Source organism: Muscardinus avellanarius (assembly GCF_963383645.1).
Source record: "Muscardinus avellanarius genome assembly, chromosome: 14".
NCBI lineage: Eukaryota > Metazoa > Chordata > Mammalia > Rodentia > Gliridae > Muscardinus > Muscardinus avellanarius.
In genome coordinates, this window is record NC_137800.1 from 10,905,814 (window position 1) to 10,923,324 (window position 17,511).

At 48.1% G+C, this 17,511-nt stretch overlaps 1 protein-coding gene across 1 annotated transcript in view; it reads right to left on the reverse strand.

The window, feature by feature from the left end:
• The window catches only part of DOCK5 (dedicator of cytokinesis 5), a gene marked incomplete at both ends in the record, with an annotated part of 214,053 nt that overhangs the window by 101,292 nt on the left and 95,250 nt on the right, over positions 1 to 17,511 (reverse strand). Inside the window, one exon of the mRNA XM_080709742.1 lies at positions 7,603 to 7,751. Coding sequence (XP_080565868.1) covers positions 7,603 to 7,751 — 149 coding nt within the window. The remainder of the gene's footprint in view (positions 1 to 7,602; positions 7,752 to 17,511) is intronic.

A 17,511-nucleotide genomic window follows, 5' to 3' on the forward strand; every position in this document is an offset into this window, starting at 1 on the left:
TCCTGCACTCATGTGACTTTGTGTCACATGACCTCTGCAGGGCAAGGGAGGGGCTGAAACCCCCGCAAGAATTGGGCGTTCCCACGAGTAAAACCCCCATCTCGCGAGATGCATGCCTTTAAAAGGAGAGCCCGCGTCCTCTAGCTTCGGACAGGCGCGCGGGCCCCACGGTGCCTCGCCCTGATCCCCGGGAGAGCCGTGCCATTAAAACTATACATGCCATGTGTACCGGACCTCTCTCGTGTTTTTCACACTCCGCCGTATGCACATTATTTTTATTTTACTCGCATTTAATTTTTTATTTTACTTATCATTTGGTGCCGAACCGGGAGAACTCTTGGGTCCCTCCCCATTTTTTTCCTTTTTTTTTTCCTTTTTTCTCTTTTTATTTTTACTCTCTTTTTGAGCCCCGGACTCTCCGACCCGCCAGCAGCTCGACTGTGAGGTCCCACACCAGTGCTCCGCTTGCAGGCGTTGCTCCCACCACTGCCGCCGCTGCCGCCTCGTGCCTGCCCGGACAGACCTCTGCCTGCCGCTTGGACCTCCTAAAACCGCCGTTCCCGCCTGCCCGCGCTGCCCGCCGCTAGAATGGGACCACGCCGCCCGCGGACTGCGCCACACCGCGCGCCTATGTCTTCTCCGCGCCTGGCGTTGCTTAGACCCGCCTGCCGGGGCCGCCTGCCTCCTCCATCTAGGTGGCCGCCACTCTGCTAAACAGCCCCCGGCCCGCCAAGTCCAGCCCGCGCTTCAGCTGGTTCCTCCACTCGGACTCGCGCCCTGGCGCCCTTCACCCTGTGCCTGCCCACCCCTGCTGCCTGGGCCTGGCCATTCCGGTAAGCAGCCACATGGAATTACTGGGGGGGGGGGGGTCGCCAGCTTTGGCCCGCCATCTTGGACACGTGAAATCACTGGGGGGCCGCCATCTTGGCCCCACCATCTTTAACCCCTCCCACCTCATGGCCTCACTGGAGGCCTCGCCATCCTTAACCCCTCCCACCTCATGGCCTCACTGGAGGCCTCGCCATCCTTAACCCCTCCCACCTCATGGCCTCACTGGAGGCCTCGCCATCTTTAACCCCTCCCACCTCATGGCCTCACTGGAGGCCTCTCCATCCTTAACCCCTCCCACCTCATGGCCTCACTGGAGGCCTCGCCATCTTTAACCCCTCCCACCTCATGGCCTCACTGGAGGCCTCACAATCTTTAATCCCTCCCACTTTCCACTCCTAACCAATCCTAGGAGTCGGCGGCCATCTTTCCGGCCCGAGCCAGGCAGCTTGGCACTTGCTCTGCCTGCCAACTGCCTGCGCGGGCCAGGACCTCTGCCTGCCGCTTGGACCTCCTAAAGCACCGTTCCAGCTTGGTTCTCCGGTCACCGCCGGAACCTCTGGCCGGTTTGCCCCACCCGCCCCGAGCCAGGCTCACTGGCGGTGCTCCTCGGGGCCCAGCCTCAGCGTCTGGCGCGTGCCTGGAAGCCATTTTGTCTCCACGCCGCCTGCCCGGCAAGCCATGCCGCCTGCGCACCCCCACTGATCCCACCTGCGCCAGCCGCCAGTGCCGTCCACACCAGCCACCGGCATCCACGAGCCCCAGCTCCACCACGCTCCCAGCAGCTTCTCAGCGCTTCTGTCGCAGCCAGCGCTGGCTGGCAACACTTCACTCCGGTAAACTGCCTCCTTCCCTTGGTTAGCGGGTTCCGGACTTGGGTCTTCCGGTCCACTGGGACCCAAAAATCCAAGCGCTTGGTGACCCATTGTCCCCCAGTCCACTGGGACCACGCTGCGGATGACCAGGTCATCCTCCGGTTTTGAGAAGGAATGAAGACGTTCTTCCCTATCTCTTAACCTCTGTTTCCGAACGATTGAGCAGGGAAATCGGGGACGCCCATTTCCTGTTCTTCGTTTCCGCCCGCGAACCAATTATGGGGAGTCGAACCTTTATACTAGCAGATGCCCTGAGAGCCTGTCTGCCTTGATACGAGTTGGGAAATAGGTTGCGGTGGCCCAGGAATAGTTAGGAACTTTTATAAGCGGTCTGGTATCCCTCCAAATGCTCTCCCCCATCAGCTTCCATTTATTTTCCTGCCAGCTGCCATTTTGTGATGGCGCATAGTCACTGCCTGGTGATGTCACAGTCACCATCTTGGCCTGCGCCAGACTGCAATTTTGCTGGGTGGCCCGCTCGGGCGTGCCCTAGGTGCTGCGGGAAACGACAGGCCGGGGCTGGGGCGACACTCTCTGTCTGCCCGTGTGGAATCCGCGTTGCCATTCTTGCTGGACACCCGTCTCGGGACTTGCTCTTTGTGAGTATAGGTCCGTCGCAGCTGACAGAACCTTAACATAGCATCTAAGTTTTAATTCCAGAGAGAAACAGGCGGAAATGGAGCATACACTCCGACTTTGCCAAAAAGCAGATCCCTGGTAGCTGCCCTTCGGCTGGCGGTGGCGGCTCAGCCCCCTGGAGCGCCACCTAGGTGTGGAGGACTGCAACAACAACTACCTCCAGGAGCCTGCCTCAAGTGGGGCAAAGCCACGCCTACCAATCAGACTGCTCGGCGTGTGGCCAGGAGGGCCACTGGAACAGTGCCCTTGGAAAAGGGTGAGCCCCAGGTGCCTCAACACAGGGGGAGCACCTTTCCAGACCAGGCCCCGCCGCTGGCCCTACTCAGCCTGGCTGAAGACTGATGGCTCCTGGATCCCTCAACCTCCATCCTCTTTGCCAGCTCAGGGTAGCTCTCCAGGTACTGAGTAAGCCAGTCTCCTTTTTGGTCGCCTGCTCAATCTCATGATTTGTTTTTTTCTTTAATAGCCCTTGCCTGTTCAAGCCTCCTCAAGCGCACATCACTAAGCTGTCCAGGGTAACCTCCAATTCGCACTGCAGCTATGCACCCACCTGCACCCCCTTCTGGGGGACTGAACTCCCGACTCCTCCCGGCCTGGGGCCCCTGACGACGCCCCTTGACAGCAGGAAGAAGCTAGAGGGTCCAATCGTCATCCATTATCCCTACCATCTAAAGGCCGGAATGTTAAGTTGGGTCCTGCACTCATGTGACTTTGTGTCACATGACCTCTGCAGGGCAAGGGAGGGGCTGAAACCCCCGCGAGAATTGGGCGTTCCCACGAGTAAAACCCCCATCTCGCGAGATGCATGCCTTTAAAAGGAGAGCCCGCGTCCTCTAGCTTCGGACAGGCGCGCGGGCCCCACGGTGCCTCGCCCTGATCCCCGGGAGAGCCGTGCCATTAAAACTTTACATGCCATGTGTACCGGACCTCTCTCGTGTTTTTCACACTCCGCCGTATGCACATTATTTTTATTTTACTCGCATTTAATTTTTTATTTTACTTATCAATCTCCTTTCCATGTAACAGCGTTTCAAAACTCATCAGGTAATGATGGCCAAATTTGTTTATGGATATTCAAAACAATATGGTCCATGGACCCTCAACAAAAAAAAAACAAACTCAGCATTGACTCTGGCCAAAGTGTTCTTCCCAGCATCCTTTGCCCTCATCTTCTGTGACTTTGCATAGCAACTATGAATGACCAACGCACAGTTACCAGACGGCTTGCTGGCTTCCGTGCTGAATTCAATACTGCCTTGTATGTGGGTTGAGTCTCTCATACCCTCAGAGCAGTGGATCTCCTGAATTCAGACCTTGATCTGAATCTGGGCTTCAAAAGTCGCTACCACTGTGATTCCTTAATTTTTTTTTTTTTTTTTTGTACTAGGGATGGAACCCAGGGTCATTCTATCTCCGAACTACACCTCCAGCCCTATTTTTTATTCTTTATTTTGAAACAGGATCTCACTGAATTGCAAAGGGCCTCACTAAGTAGCTGAGGCTGTCCTCGAACCGTGATCCTCCCGTCTCAGCCTCCGAATGACAGGATTCCAGGCATGCGCCATCACGCCCAGCTCCTTAATTTCTGCCAAGCTTGAGTTGCATCACTGGTAAATGTTTCTTCCTGGCCTTCAAGGCCGTGGTAAGAGGTTAATGAGATAATGCCTGGAAAGCACCTACCTAATTCAGGATCTCCACCCTAGCACTGGATAAATGTTTGCTCCTCCCGCAGCAACCAGTACAAAAAAAAAAAAAAAAAAAATCAGGAGCATTTAAGTTGTAGCTCTGAGCACTGCGCGCAAAAAGTAGAGCCATGTGGGGGACACAATCGTCCTCCCCACTAAGCTTTCATGCCGAAGTAGAAAAACATTTTGCTTAGTTCCAAGAAGCGGGAGACTGGTGGAAATAGGACACGGCTATCTGAATCCCTGTGTGCATTCCAGGCACCAGCAATTCGGGAGTAGAGACAGCCTAACAGCTAGAACACTCAGGGACAGCAATGCAATGGACCAAGTTTGGGGGAAAAAAGCGAAAATGCCTAATTTCCCGTCACCCTGGTTTATGGCATCTCTATCAACTGAGGTGATCTGGCAGATTCCTCTCTCTAGCGGTCAGACCCATGGGCCACCCATGCGCTCAAAGGACCGCCTTGCTGGCTGCTCAGAGACTGATCATGGAGGCACTGATTGGGCAGCTTCGTGTCCTCATCTGCTTTAGAAGGCTGGATAAGACAGCAGGCTTCTTCTGCTCTTTGTAGGATGGTAGACTTTGGAACCTCTGGGCCACTGTCACTGTGGCAGGACCCCTAAAAGAGCGAGGCAGCATGTGTGCAAAGGGCAAGCCTTATCCTATTTTAGCTGGCTTTTTTTTTTTTTTTTTTTTGCTGCTGGGGATGGAATCCGGGGACATTGTACTTTCAAGCTACACCCCCCACCCAGCCCTTGCTTATTTTTTTATTTGGAAATAGGGTCTCACAAAGTTGCTAAGTACCAAGGCTGGCTGCAAACTTGCAATCCTCCTGTCTCAGCCTTCTAAGTACTAAAATTACATGTGTGCATCACCATGCCCGGCTTCTTAGCTGTGTGTGTGTTTGGGGGTGGGGTGGGGGTGCACAGGATAAAACTCAGGGGTTTTCTACCTCCAGGCTATACTCCCAGATCTATTTATATATTTTATTTGGAAACAGGTTCTCAGAGGCATTCTACTTCTGAGTTATATCTCCAGTCCTATTTATTATTTTATAGTTTGAAACAGGGCCTCACTCAGTTGGAAAGGGCCTCACTAAGTAGCTGAGGTTGTCCATGAACCAAGATCCTGCCTTAGCCTCCCAAATGCTGGGATTGCAAGTGTGCACCACCACGCTTGGAGATTCAACTCAGTGCCATAAAAACGGGGTAACGGGAAATTAGGCATTTTTGCTTTCTTCCCCCAAACCCTGAGAAGGAGCATTAGACATGAAGCCAAAGGCTTCGGTTCAAATTGAAGCTTCCTTTAACTGGGTGTGATGGTGCATGCTTGTAATCCCAACATTGGGGAGGCTGAGACAGGAGGATCACAATTCACAGAGAGCCTCAGCTACTTAGTGAGGCCCTTTGCAACTCAGTGAGACCCTGTTTCAAAATAAAGAATAAGCCAGGCATTGGTGGTGTACGCTTGTAATCTCAGCATTTGGGAGGCTGAGACAGGAGGATCGCGGTTTGCGGACAGCCTCAGCTACTTAGTGAGGCCCTCTGCAACTCAGTGAGACCCTTTTTCAAAATAAAGGGCAAGGGATATAGCTCGGAGGGCAAATGCCCCTGGATTCCATCCCCAGACCAGAAAAAAAGAGAGAGAGAGAGAGAGAGAGAGAGAGAGAGAGAGAGAGAGAATAAAAATTAGGGCTGAGGGTGTAACTCAGAGGTAGAACACCCCTGGGTTCCATTCCTAGTACTGCAAATAATAATAATAAAATTAAATTAAAAAATTGAAGCTTACCATTGGTTATCTTTGTGACTTAGAAGGAAATCACTTAGCTAACCTGGTTTGTTTCTTTAACCATAAAATGAGAATAACAACAACTACTTCATAGAGCTATAGATATTTGATATATACAAACAAAATATTCCATAAATACTGATTGAACCTGAATTTTGTGTACAATGCTGGCTCCAGCTATTTCTTTGTTTAAAAAAAAATTTAGCAGTACTGGGTTTGAACCCAGAGCCTTGTCCATGATGGGCAAGCACTCTGCATTGAGCTCAGTCACCCACCCAACATCAGCTCGTTTTGAATATAGTGGTCAGAGCGTGTCATCTAAATGTAAGAAAAATGCGGTGTATTTTCGGAGGCCTACGAGGATTACTTTAAAATCCTGAGGTTGGAAAAACAGGATAAAGGGGTTAGAAAAAAAATCCCATATGTACAAGTTGAAGAAACTTGAAGAACATAAATAAATACCAAATGAATCCCCAACAGAAACCAACCGAGGAACCACTCAGGTGTTTAGGAAAGAGCTGACTGGGAGTCCCAGGCCACCACAAATTTGCATAAATTGGCTGAATCCCTCACATCCCCCAAAGCCATAATATCTAAAGCCTACGTATCTGCCTGAGCCAATGGGAAGATGGATAAAGTGATGTGACCTGAGAGGCGATGGCGCACATAACCGCCAGGACGGAAACATCCGCATGCCCTGGAAACTCTGGCTTTCATACGCTGTGAACCGCGGTCCCAGCCACAGGGAAGATGGAGAGAAAGAGAAAAGATCTGCTACTGATTTAATACCCATGGCTAGGAATAAAAAAAAGGGCGCAGTCTCAGGCATCTGAAAGTGTCAACTCCAGGCTCTCATTGCTTTCAGCTTTTTCAGCGGATTCAACTCAAGCTCCGCCTGTCCATTCAGATACCAGATCTTCGAGACCAGAGCCCAGTACCGCCACAGGACCATGGGGGTTACTGTGAAATGTTCTCAATTAAATTAACTCCCAGCCGGGCGTGGTGGCGCACGCTTGTAATCCCCGCGCTTGGGAGGCAGAGACAGGAGGATCGCGCAGGTTCGAAGCCAGCCGCGCGCGCTGGCTTAGGAGACCCTGTTTCCAAATATAAATGTAAAAATAGCTCTGGGAGTGTAGCCCGGAGGTAGAAGGGCTTCCAGGAACCCCAGTACCACCTAAATAAATAAATAAATTAATTAATTAATTAACTTCCTTCCTTCCTTCCTATTTCCTTCCTTCTTGGTATTGACTCTGAGCTACACTCTCAGCCCTTTTCATTTTATATTACTTTATTTATTTTTGTGATACTGGGGATGAAATTCTGGGGCATTCTACCTCTGAGCTACACTCCCAGCCTGATTTTTTTTTTTTATTCTTTATTTTTTGAAACAGGGTCTCACTGAGTTGAAAAAGGTCTCACTAAGTAGCTGAGGCTGTCCGCGAACCTCGATTCTCCTGTCTCAGCTTCCCAATGCTGGGATTATAAGCGTGTGCCACCATGCCTGGCTAACTGTATATTTTGGACAGCTAGCAGAGAGAATTTTGAATATTCCCAATACAAAACAATGATAAATAAATAAAATGATAGATATGTCAATCACCCTGATCCAATCATCATGTCTATACACATGTATTGAATACCACTCTGTCCTCCCATAATGACCTAATTAAGATGTGCCAATTAAAGAATTTTTAAATATTTTTTTAAGTTGGCTGTGAAGAGTACCGTTAGCATGAACGTTCCAGGCACCGTCCCAGTGTTCAGTGAAAGGTCACCCCAGGTTTACCTGTTCCCATGATCAATTTTGGCCGTGACCTTCTTCTTGAGCTCTGCCAGTTCGTCCTTGGGGAGGGTCCCAGACATGATCTGGGAGCGCCACTCCATCAGGATGTAAGTCATCTGCTGCAGCTGGCGGAAGAGTGTGACCTTGTTGTTCTAGGAGGAGAAAACGAGATGGAGAAAGGACAGAAAAGGAAAAACGTGTGATGCAGAGAGAATATCTTTTTTTTTTTTTTTTGGCGGGTCTGGGGATGGAACCCAGAGGCATTTGACCTCTGAGCTACACCCCCTGCCCAATTTTTTATTCTTAATTTTGAAACAGGGTCTCACTGAGTTGCAGAGAGCCTCCCTAAGTAGCTGAGGCTGTCCGCGAACCACGATCCTCCAGTCTCAGCCTCCCAAATGCTGGGATTACAAGCGTGTCCCACCATGCCTGGCTCAGAGAGAATATCTTTGATGGATTCTTTTTGTGTGTTGGGGGGAGTCTGGGGGTTGAACCTGGGGGCATTCTACCTCTGAGCTACACCTCAGTTTTTTGTTTGTTTTTTTTTTTTTGCTTTTGTTTTTGTTTTTTTTGCAGGTCTGGGGATGGAAACCAGGGGCAATCAACCTCCGAGCTATACCCCCTGCCTTATTTTTTATTCTTTATTTTGAAACAGGGTCTCACTGAGTTGCAAAGGGCCTCACTGAGTAGCTAAGGCTCTCCGCGAACCTCAATCCAGTCTCAGCCTCCCAAATGCTGGGATTACAAGCATGCACCACCACACCCAGCACTTCAGCTCTTTTTAATTTTTATTTTGAAACAGGGTCTTGCTAAGTTACTGAAGGTCTCACTAAGTTGAGGCTGGCCTCAAACCAGCGAGATCCTCCTGTCTCAGCCAAGTACTGCGATTACAGGCACGCCCCACCACCACACCTTGCCTTTGATGGATTCTTTATGAAGTCTCACTCAAGAGACTCTTTTCTAAATGTTCACAGGAATAACTTTGCCTTGAGCCACTCCTACTTCATCCCTTATTGCAACTTTAAAAATAAATAAGCAGTTTCAGGCGGGAAATTTATCAAAATCCACACCCCCCCAAATTCTGACCATTCCCCTCCTCTGTGTAAAACCCTGCAAGGACTTCCAGCAGATACAAGAGAGCCCAGGATAAGCCCCCCCACCCACCGTGTGCCTGGACCCACCCATGTCACAACCTCAATCTGCCCTCCCTCCTTGCAAGGCTAGATCTCCTTCTCCTGAATGCTCTGGACCCTCTGCCTGTCAGCTCCTCTGCCTGCAAGCACTCAACTCCTTCCCCCAAACCCACCGGCATCCCCTTCTCATGCACAGGCCGCACCCTCTGCCACCTGGCCAATTCTGCTTCCAGTCCCAAGCTAGACATCTTTACTTTGACACAGGAGCCCTGGGTTCCTTATTCTTCCATTGCACCTAGAATCAACTACCTTCTCATAACTTAGAACCCCTGTGCCATGGTCCAATGTAGAATACCCCTGAAGGGCTCACTGTTAATGTTCAGAGATGATGTAATTAAATCACCAGAGGCTTGTAATCTTATCGCCATTACGTGGATTTCCCAAGGCCTGGGTGGTAACCTAGGCTGGTGGGGTGTGGCTGGGGAAGGTGACTATCTGGGAGTGTGGCCTTAAGGATTAAGCTTCTGTCTTTGAATCTTTCTTGCTGTCTTTTGCTTCCTGCCCTCATGATGGAGAGAGAGCCTTGCTGGCCCTCTCCTATCTGCTTCCCACCACCAAGCCCTGAGCTCTGCAGACCCAGCCCAACAAGGGCTAAACCCAAAATCTCCAAGAAACTGTGAGCAAATACATCTTCTTTCCTCTAAGTTGTGTTGTAAGGTTTTGGGGGTTATCTCACTGAGAATGTTGGCAGAGACACCCATACAGGCTCGGCTTGTCCAACTCGCCCCTTGAACAATAAGACCCTATGCACGGAGTGCATAGCCGCCACAGAGTAGGCATTCTAAATATGTGCTAAAGAAGAGAATCATGAATGGATAAATACCATAATTTCAGAAATAAGGGGCACTGGAACATAAAATTTTAACATTTTTTTCTTTTCTGTGTGATACTGGGGATTGAACCAAGGGGTATTCTATCTCTGAGTTATGCCTCCAGCCCTTTTTATTTTTCGTTTTGAAACAGTCTCACTAAGTTGCTGGGGCTGACCTTGTGATCCACCTGTTTCAGCCTCTCAAGTGCTGGGATTACAGGTATGCACCACCATGCCTTGCTACTTAAACATTATTTTTAAGTATATTTCCCCCCAGAAAACTGATAGACTATTCAGACATTAAACTACTGTTCTGGGGTTTTCTTGTAACATATTGTGGTTTAGTTTACATATTGTGGTTTTCTATACTAAATTAACTTACAGTCAACTAATCATTTGTACCTCAATAATCTTAAGAGTCCATACATATTGATGGTTGAGCTATCACAAACCTTGGTTCTAAGCGATTGCTTCTTTGTATTAAATTTTAACAGTAAAAAGTGAGCATGCGCCATGTGATGAAAATAAAATTCAGCCCTCAAAGACCTAACATTGTAGAAAGAGACAGCAACAAACAAGTACATATAACAACGTAGTACAATGTATGAAATATTATATCTCTACGCACAGAAAATAATTTCATGTTAGGAAAAGTACATGGAAGTAAACAAACAGAAAAACAACTAGAAATTTAAAAATAAAAAGTAAAATGGATGAGGCAGTTTAGTATCATGCACAGCACGATCCCGAAAAAGTGTTTTGTGCATCCCTTGAAATATATTACAATAAAAACCCATACAATTGCACCTACTCCATACAGACTATGAAACTACTTTTTTGTTACTTATAGGTGAAAGACTGATGTGGTTATACAGCCATATGGTTCTGAAACTATAGGAAAACAGCGGATTTCCAATACAAACAACTCAGGCACACAGAGATGCTGCTGACGGCGGCAGGACATGTCCCCTACAGGCGTGTTCTACAAGGATCCCAGGGACATGGACTCAGGGCAAAGTATCCATAGACTTGGGGTGGAAACATTCAAGGTACTTTTTTTTTTTTTTTGTGGTGCTGGGGATGGCACCCAGGGGCATTCGACCTCCGAGCTACACCCCCCAGCCTAATTTTTATTCTTTATTTTGAAACAGGGTCTCACTGAGTTGCAAAGGGTCTAGTAGCTAAGGCTGTCCGTGAACCGCGATCCTCCTGTCTCAGCCTCTTGAATGCTGGGATTACAAGCGTGTGCCACCGCGCCAGGCTTCCAAGGTACTTCTGAACAGACAATCAATGTGGCTAGAAGAACTCAAAGGCTGAAAATAGGTGTGGTGGGGAGAAGCGCGAGGTTAGGATAAATACCTTAAAAGAAGTTCAAAGTTCATGGGAACATAAAGCAAAGGCAGGAAGTGCCTTTTTAAGTAAGATTGCAATGTGCTTTATTACCACTGCGCTGATAGTGTAAAAACACGGAATACACAGCCTGTTTAAAATGGTGAAAACTATCCACGTTTTATACTTTTAGCATTTTCCGGACTTCTTCCTCTTCATCAGACAGCCCTTAGACATGTATAAAATGAGACAAACAGTCTATTTTTAATGAGCAAAAGTTGAGCCTCTGCCTTTTTTTTCATTCAATCCTATATAAAATATTTCTATTTCAAAATACTGTCTTTCAAACTGGAAAAGGGAGTGAAAAATTAAGCCTTCCAAAATGGTTAGGCAGAAAGGGGATTTTTTTTTCCTTTCTTTCTTGCGACCCATTTGTCTACTTACTCCTACTTAGTTTTTTTTTTTTTAACATGTTTTCCAATTTTAATTAAGATATTACTTCTCCTAATCTGGGGTAGAAAGGACTCAAAGGCTCGGGAAATCCTGTGTGAGACAGCGCTTTGTTTTCGGACACATGTTCACAAATGCTCGGTCTTAATTATATTAGACACTATCCATGGCAATTTAATTATTGCCTGCCCATAGATCAGCCCTGTCTGCCAAGTTCTTTTTCCAAAGAATTCTGAAGACAGCCCATTCTTCTTTGATATGCTGGGCCAAATGAATTCTAAACAGACAAGCTGGAAGAGGGTAAAGGAAGCAATTTTCCCATTTGCTACAAGGAAATGGACTTTTCTGCCTTGTTCCCAAGATCGTTCTAGGCAAGATGGCCTGCGTAATAGCTGGCCCCTGGCACTTCAGAGGCCAAGTGAAGAGAGAATCCAGCACTGCCCCTTAGACTGAGGGCCGGGCTCCCCAGTCTTTTCCTATTGCCCCTTGCTATGCTACGGATGCGGTTTGTCCCCAAAGGTTCATATGCTGGAGGCCTCGTTTCTACGCCTGGTTTCCAGAGTGGTTAAGGAGAATCTTTAAGTGGCGGGACTCAGTGGGAGGTAATTAGGTCACTGGGAGCATGTGTCGCCCTCCTGGAGTGAGTTAGTCATTGATAGACAGCTGTTGCCCTGTGATCTCTCTCCTCTTACGTGCACATCTGCCACTCTCCTGGCACACTCAAGGGGCCCTCACCAGAGGCTGAACAAGTTCCAAAACTGTGAGCAAAATGAACCCTTCACTTTATGAAATATCCAGCCTCAGGTATTTTGTTATAGCAGCAGAACATGCACTAACACATCTGCCTTCCTGTACTCTGTTCCTTAAATTCTGCACAGCTCAGGCTTGCCTGTTACAGAGTGCCTTTCCACTCTTTAAAGTTCTCACTAACCAAGTCTTTTCTGCACTATCAGCCATTGCCACACCAGCTAATAGTTAATAATCTCTTTGGCCCTTTCTGTAAAATGCAGCACAATCCTGGGATACAGTAGGAACTCAAAAAAATAATTGTTGATGGCTCAAACTTAAAATAGCACTCTGGCTCCAATTTGAGTAAGGAAGAGCTATACAAAATAAAGCAACCTAGATATCTTTCTACCAGACAGTGGAGACATGCCTTATTTGCTTAGGAGTTCTGCTTTTCTGCTTGGAGAGATCTGAGACCAGACTTTTTATATTCCTAGTCTAGATTCTTTTTTTAAGACATTCTGAAAAGAAAAAGTTAACAGAAAAAAAAAAAAAACAGTTTTGCCTTCAGTGCTGATGGGAATATAGAAGTCATCCATGGAACACTGTAGAAATTTAGGGCCACTGAGACAATACCCCTGATTCCTGGGGTATCAATAAACATGGTTTCTTCCCTTCATTTTTCCCAAAGAATGCAGACCACCGCCCAAATCCTTTTCTCAGGTCTCTGACTCCATGTACCAAAGAACCAATATCAACTCTGCTTATAATATCAACGTTTCCTCTTCCATGTGGAGTTTATGATTTGTAGAAAAAAGTATTTGAGGGAATCCATGGGGACTTGGCTTCTCTCTCTCATGTTATTATTAATTGCTAGGTGACTTTGGGGCAGTTATTCCCTCTGGGATAAATCCATCTGTAAAATCAAGGCAGTGGCGCTAAACTCCATTCCCCAGGACAAGTCTTCAAGACCAGGCGAGAGCTGCTTGACTCTACTGTGGTCCCCTGTCCTCAGCAGCCTCCCGACTGACTGCATGGAACTCAGTCATGCCGTCTTCATTTACGCACTGTGTGGGTCCCACATCGAGATCGCCCGTTGGAGCTTGGCAACATTTTCATGTCTTTTCCATGTAGCTGTAACTCCTGGAATCTCGACCCGGCACTTTGGTCCTTCTTTGCCCCTGGTTCACAGGGACTGCCTGCTGCACCGCCTATCCATCCTGGGGCCTCTCTCTCCATCTTGTGAGATCTGCGTCTACCTAGCAAAGGTTTCATTTCTAAAGCAAAGATCCAAATTCAAGATCATTTGGGCCTCCTAAAGTTAAAAGAAATCTCCAAAGCCAGGCAATTTCTCAGAGAAATCCAACTTGGAAAAACGTCCAGGTGCCGCCCGTGCTGGGTCCCTGGCATTACTGAGTCATGGCCCGTTCCTCATCAGAGCCACATGGAAGGGGGCCTTGCCCCTCACATAGAGGCCTTGACAAAAGGAGGAAGTTCTCTATGGGAATTTTCTATCCGCGGGAATGAGAAATCAGATGCTGGTTCAGTCCACGAGATCCACTTAACTAGCCCGCGGAGCTGGGGCTCCAGGAGCCAGGAAAAACCACCAGCTCAAAAAGGCTGGACTCTATCCACCCGGCTGCAGCGATGGAAGCTTACCAAGGGTCCTGCACACTCACCACAAACACACCTCAGCCACAGGCCCACAGTTTTTCAGAACTATAGACAAAATAGCACTTTATTTTGCTGGCAATATTTTTTTAGGGGAGAGGGGATACTAGAGTTTGAACCCAAGGGTATTCTACCTCTGAGATACCCCAAGTCCTTTCTATCATTATTATTAATTATTACTATTATTATTTTTTTTTGAAACAGGGTCATACTAAGTTGCTGAGTCTCCCTAGTTATTGTTGCTGTTAATACTATTATTTTTGTGGTACTAGGGGTGGAACCCAGGGCACTCTACCTCTGACCTACACCCCTAGCCCTATTTTTTATTCTTTATTTGGAAACAGGGTCTCACTGAGTTGCAAAGGGCCTCACTAAGTAGCTGAGACTGTCTGCGAACTGTGATCTTCTTGTCTCAGCCTCCCGAATGCTGGGATTACAAGCATGCGCCACCGCGCCCAGCTTATTATTATTACCATTATTATTTATTTATGGATTTTTTTTTTGGTAGGGTTCCTGGAAACCCTTTGATCTCCGGGCTACACTCCAAGACCTATTTTATATTTTTTATTTGGAAACAGGGTCTCTTAAGCCAGCGCGGCTGGCTTCGAACCTGCACGATCCTCCTGTCTCCGCCTCCCAAGTGCGGGGATTACAAGCGTGCGCCACCACGCCCGGCCTATTTATGTATTTTTGAAACAGGGCCTTGCTAAGAGTCTCCCTAAGTTGCTGAGGATGGTCTTGAACCTGCAATCCTCCTGTCCCAGCCTCCCAAGTATCAGGCTTTCAAGTGTGTGACATCGTTGCGCCTGGCTTGCTGGCAAATTTCAAAGGAGAGAAGATCTGTCCTTCCTATGAACTGCATGTCAGCAATTAAACATACTGTATCCCACACCGCCTATTAAGCACCTGTGTCAAGGTCCTCTTCACCGTCTCCTCTCCCTCAGGAAACAGGGTTAGATCTGGTCTCCCGCACTTACACAGACACCACAGCCCCCCTGGCCAACCTCGCCCAAGTTTTCTCCAAGTGGAGGCAGAAGCAGTACTGCGCTAAATCTCAGGGTGAGATGGTAGACAGCGCTGGGTACAGCAACCAGACATCTCCGACTCCAGGACAGTCTGTGTCCCCAAACTCCTGTCCCACTGTCTCCACACATAAACTCAAACTGCTTGGTTTTCAAGATTGGATGATTTGGGGGGGGGGGGGTCTGAGGGTGGAACCCAGGGCACTCTACCTCCGAGCGACACCCCCAGCCCTATTTTTTATTCTTTATTTGGAAACAGGGTCTCACTGAGTTGCAGAGGGCCTCACTAAGTAGCTGAGGCTGAACCTGCACAATCCTCCTGTCTCAGCCTCCCAAACGCTGGGATTACAAGCATGCGCCACCACCGTGGGATACAGGCACTGTTCTAGGAGTCTGAGATAGATCACCCCACTGAATTCTTACAGTAACTTTGCCAGGCATGTATCATCTATAATTCCCACTGTAGGATAGGAAAATAAAACTCAGGAGGTCAAAGAACAGCTCTGAAGCTGCAGGATCAGCTCCTCGCCTTCCAAATCCAAGTGCTTTCTGTTTCGGTTTGTTTGTTTTTAGTAACTATTACTGGGTTTGTTATTTTTTTTCTGAATATAAAAGTACATAGCCAGTAAACAAGGGAGCTAGGCTTTAAGGACCGGTCAGCCTGTCTGGCCCCAGTGTCCATGGTCTTGGCATGTCACCGGGTGATGTCACTGGTCAAGATATTTCCTCCTGAAGTGACCGACCGCTGAAAAAACATCGGGTAACTGGCTCCAATCCAGGAACAGTGGTGTAGGCAAAGCTTATCAGAAACCACTGCAGCTTGGATGCTCAAGTATCCCTGCCTCTTGGACTTGAGCCTAAACCAAGAAGGGTCACTATCTATGGTGGGAAACCGCCTCTACTGCAACTAAGTGCTCAAGGCCACTTTGCCCAAGGCGATTACAGGAGCCAGTGGCCTTGGATAAGCGCTGCATGCAGAAGGAGCCTCAGAGGCCCCAGGATCTGTGCTGAGCCTGAGCCTGGCAGGCAGGGCGAAGCTGTGAGCCAAGGCCGCAGCGAGGGAGGAGGTCCAGAGCAGCTACTGTGTCCAGCTGAGACTGCATCAGGAATCAAGGGCTCCTACTGGGCGAGGGCTTGATGGTTGGTCTGTCGGCAGAGCGGCTGCAAAGCTGCGATTGCTTACCAGGTTCTCACCCTACCTTGGGTCAACAACAGAGCTTCTGTATCCCTTTGCCAAGGGAGCAAAATCCAGCAGAGGTCTGGAGACTAAGCGACTCCCTAGGACTGCAGTGGTAGTTCAGACAGGGCCTGTACCAGAAATCCAGCCTCTGGCTCCAGCAGCCTGCCCCTGCCCCTCCAGCAAAGGCCAACACCACCAGGAAAGGTAATTCTATAGGAGCCGATCATCCCAGCAGGGTGTGGTGGCATGGGCCTGTAATCCCAGTACTAAGGAGACTGAGACAGGAGGATCCTAGGTTCCAGGGCAGCCTCAGCACAGCACTCCCCGTCCCTTTAAGACATATTTATGACCACCCTGAATGGCCACTGAATGGCATGCACAAACCACAGCCGGACAAATGGCTTTCCTTGTGGAAGAGCCACCACTGTCTACATGGCCGGGCGCAATCTGGTTGGTGGTTTGTATTTCCCCTCATCTAATATCTTGATCCGCAAGATAAATCTCCAGTCCATTTAGACTGAACAGAATAGAACGTGGAAATGTATTTTAGAGTAATGTGTGGTTTCTAAGCCATCGCTGGGGCTGTTAAAAGACCTCAGCAGGATGCCCGGTCTCATCATCTGTGGGAGGAAACAGACGAGAGACATAATTCACATATTCATGTATAGTAATAAAATCTGTGTCCATCTTCACATGGACTACAGGAACTTACACACAGAATCAGAAAACAGAAATATTAACAAAAACAGGCGGGGGAGGAGGGACGGGAAAACTAGAGGTTTGATTTCCTTTTACTTTTCCCAGTGTAACATGGTATTGGAGGCTTGTGACTTTGACATGCACGTCTGAGAAAGAAGTTCAGAAATGATGCCTGCAGTAAGAACTGTTAATGTGTTGGGAAGGGACTGGGAGGGGTGGGGTGGGGAGGCAGGATGAATAACAACCCGCTTTAAGTGGATTATGCCTTAATGGATAAGCTTGGATCATAAGCAGAAGCAGAATGCTCAGACCTACCAAATGAAAAAGGACCTCCAAAATTAGCCGACTGTAGTGGCGCACACTTGTAATCCCAGTACTTTGGGAGGCTGAGACAGGAGGATGACGGGTTCACAGCCAGCCTCAGCTACTTAGTGAGGCCCTCCTCAACTTAGTGAGACCCTGTTGCAGAAAAAGAATAAAAAAGAGGACTGGGAGGTACAGCTTGGAAGTAGAATGCCCCTGAGTTCAATGCCCAGTATTAAAAAAAAAAAAAAAAAAAAAGAACCAACATGAATGCCCCTGAGTTAATCAATAGCAGCTACAAGGCATATTAAAATCTTGAAAGCCCGACTTCCTTCCTCCCCTTCTTCCTCCTCCTTTATTTTGGCAGTGCTGGGGATTGGACCTGGGGCCTCACTCACATGTGCGAGGCAAGCGCTAACCATTGCATCCAGCTTGATTTCTCAATTTTATTAAATAAGAGAACTGGCACCTTAACTTTGTGAACATGCAGCGGACACAGATAAGAAAATAAGCACCAGGGTTGCATTT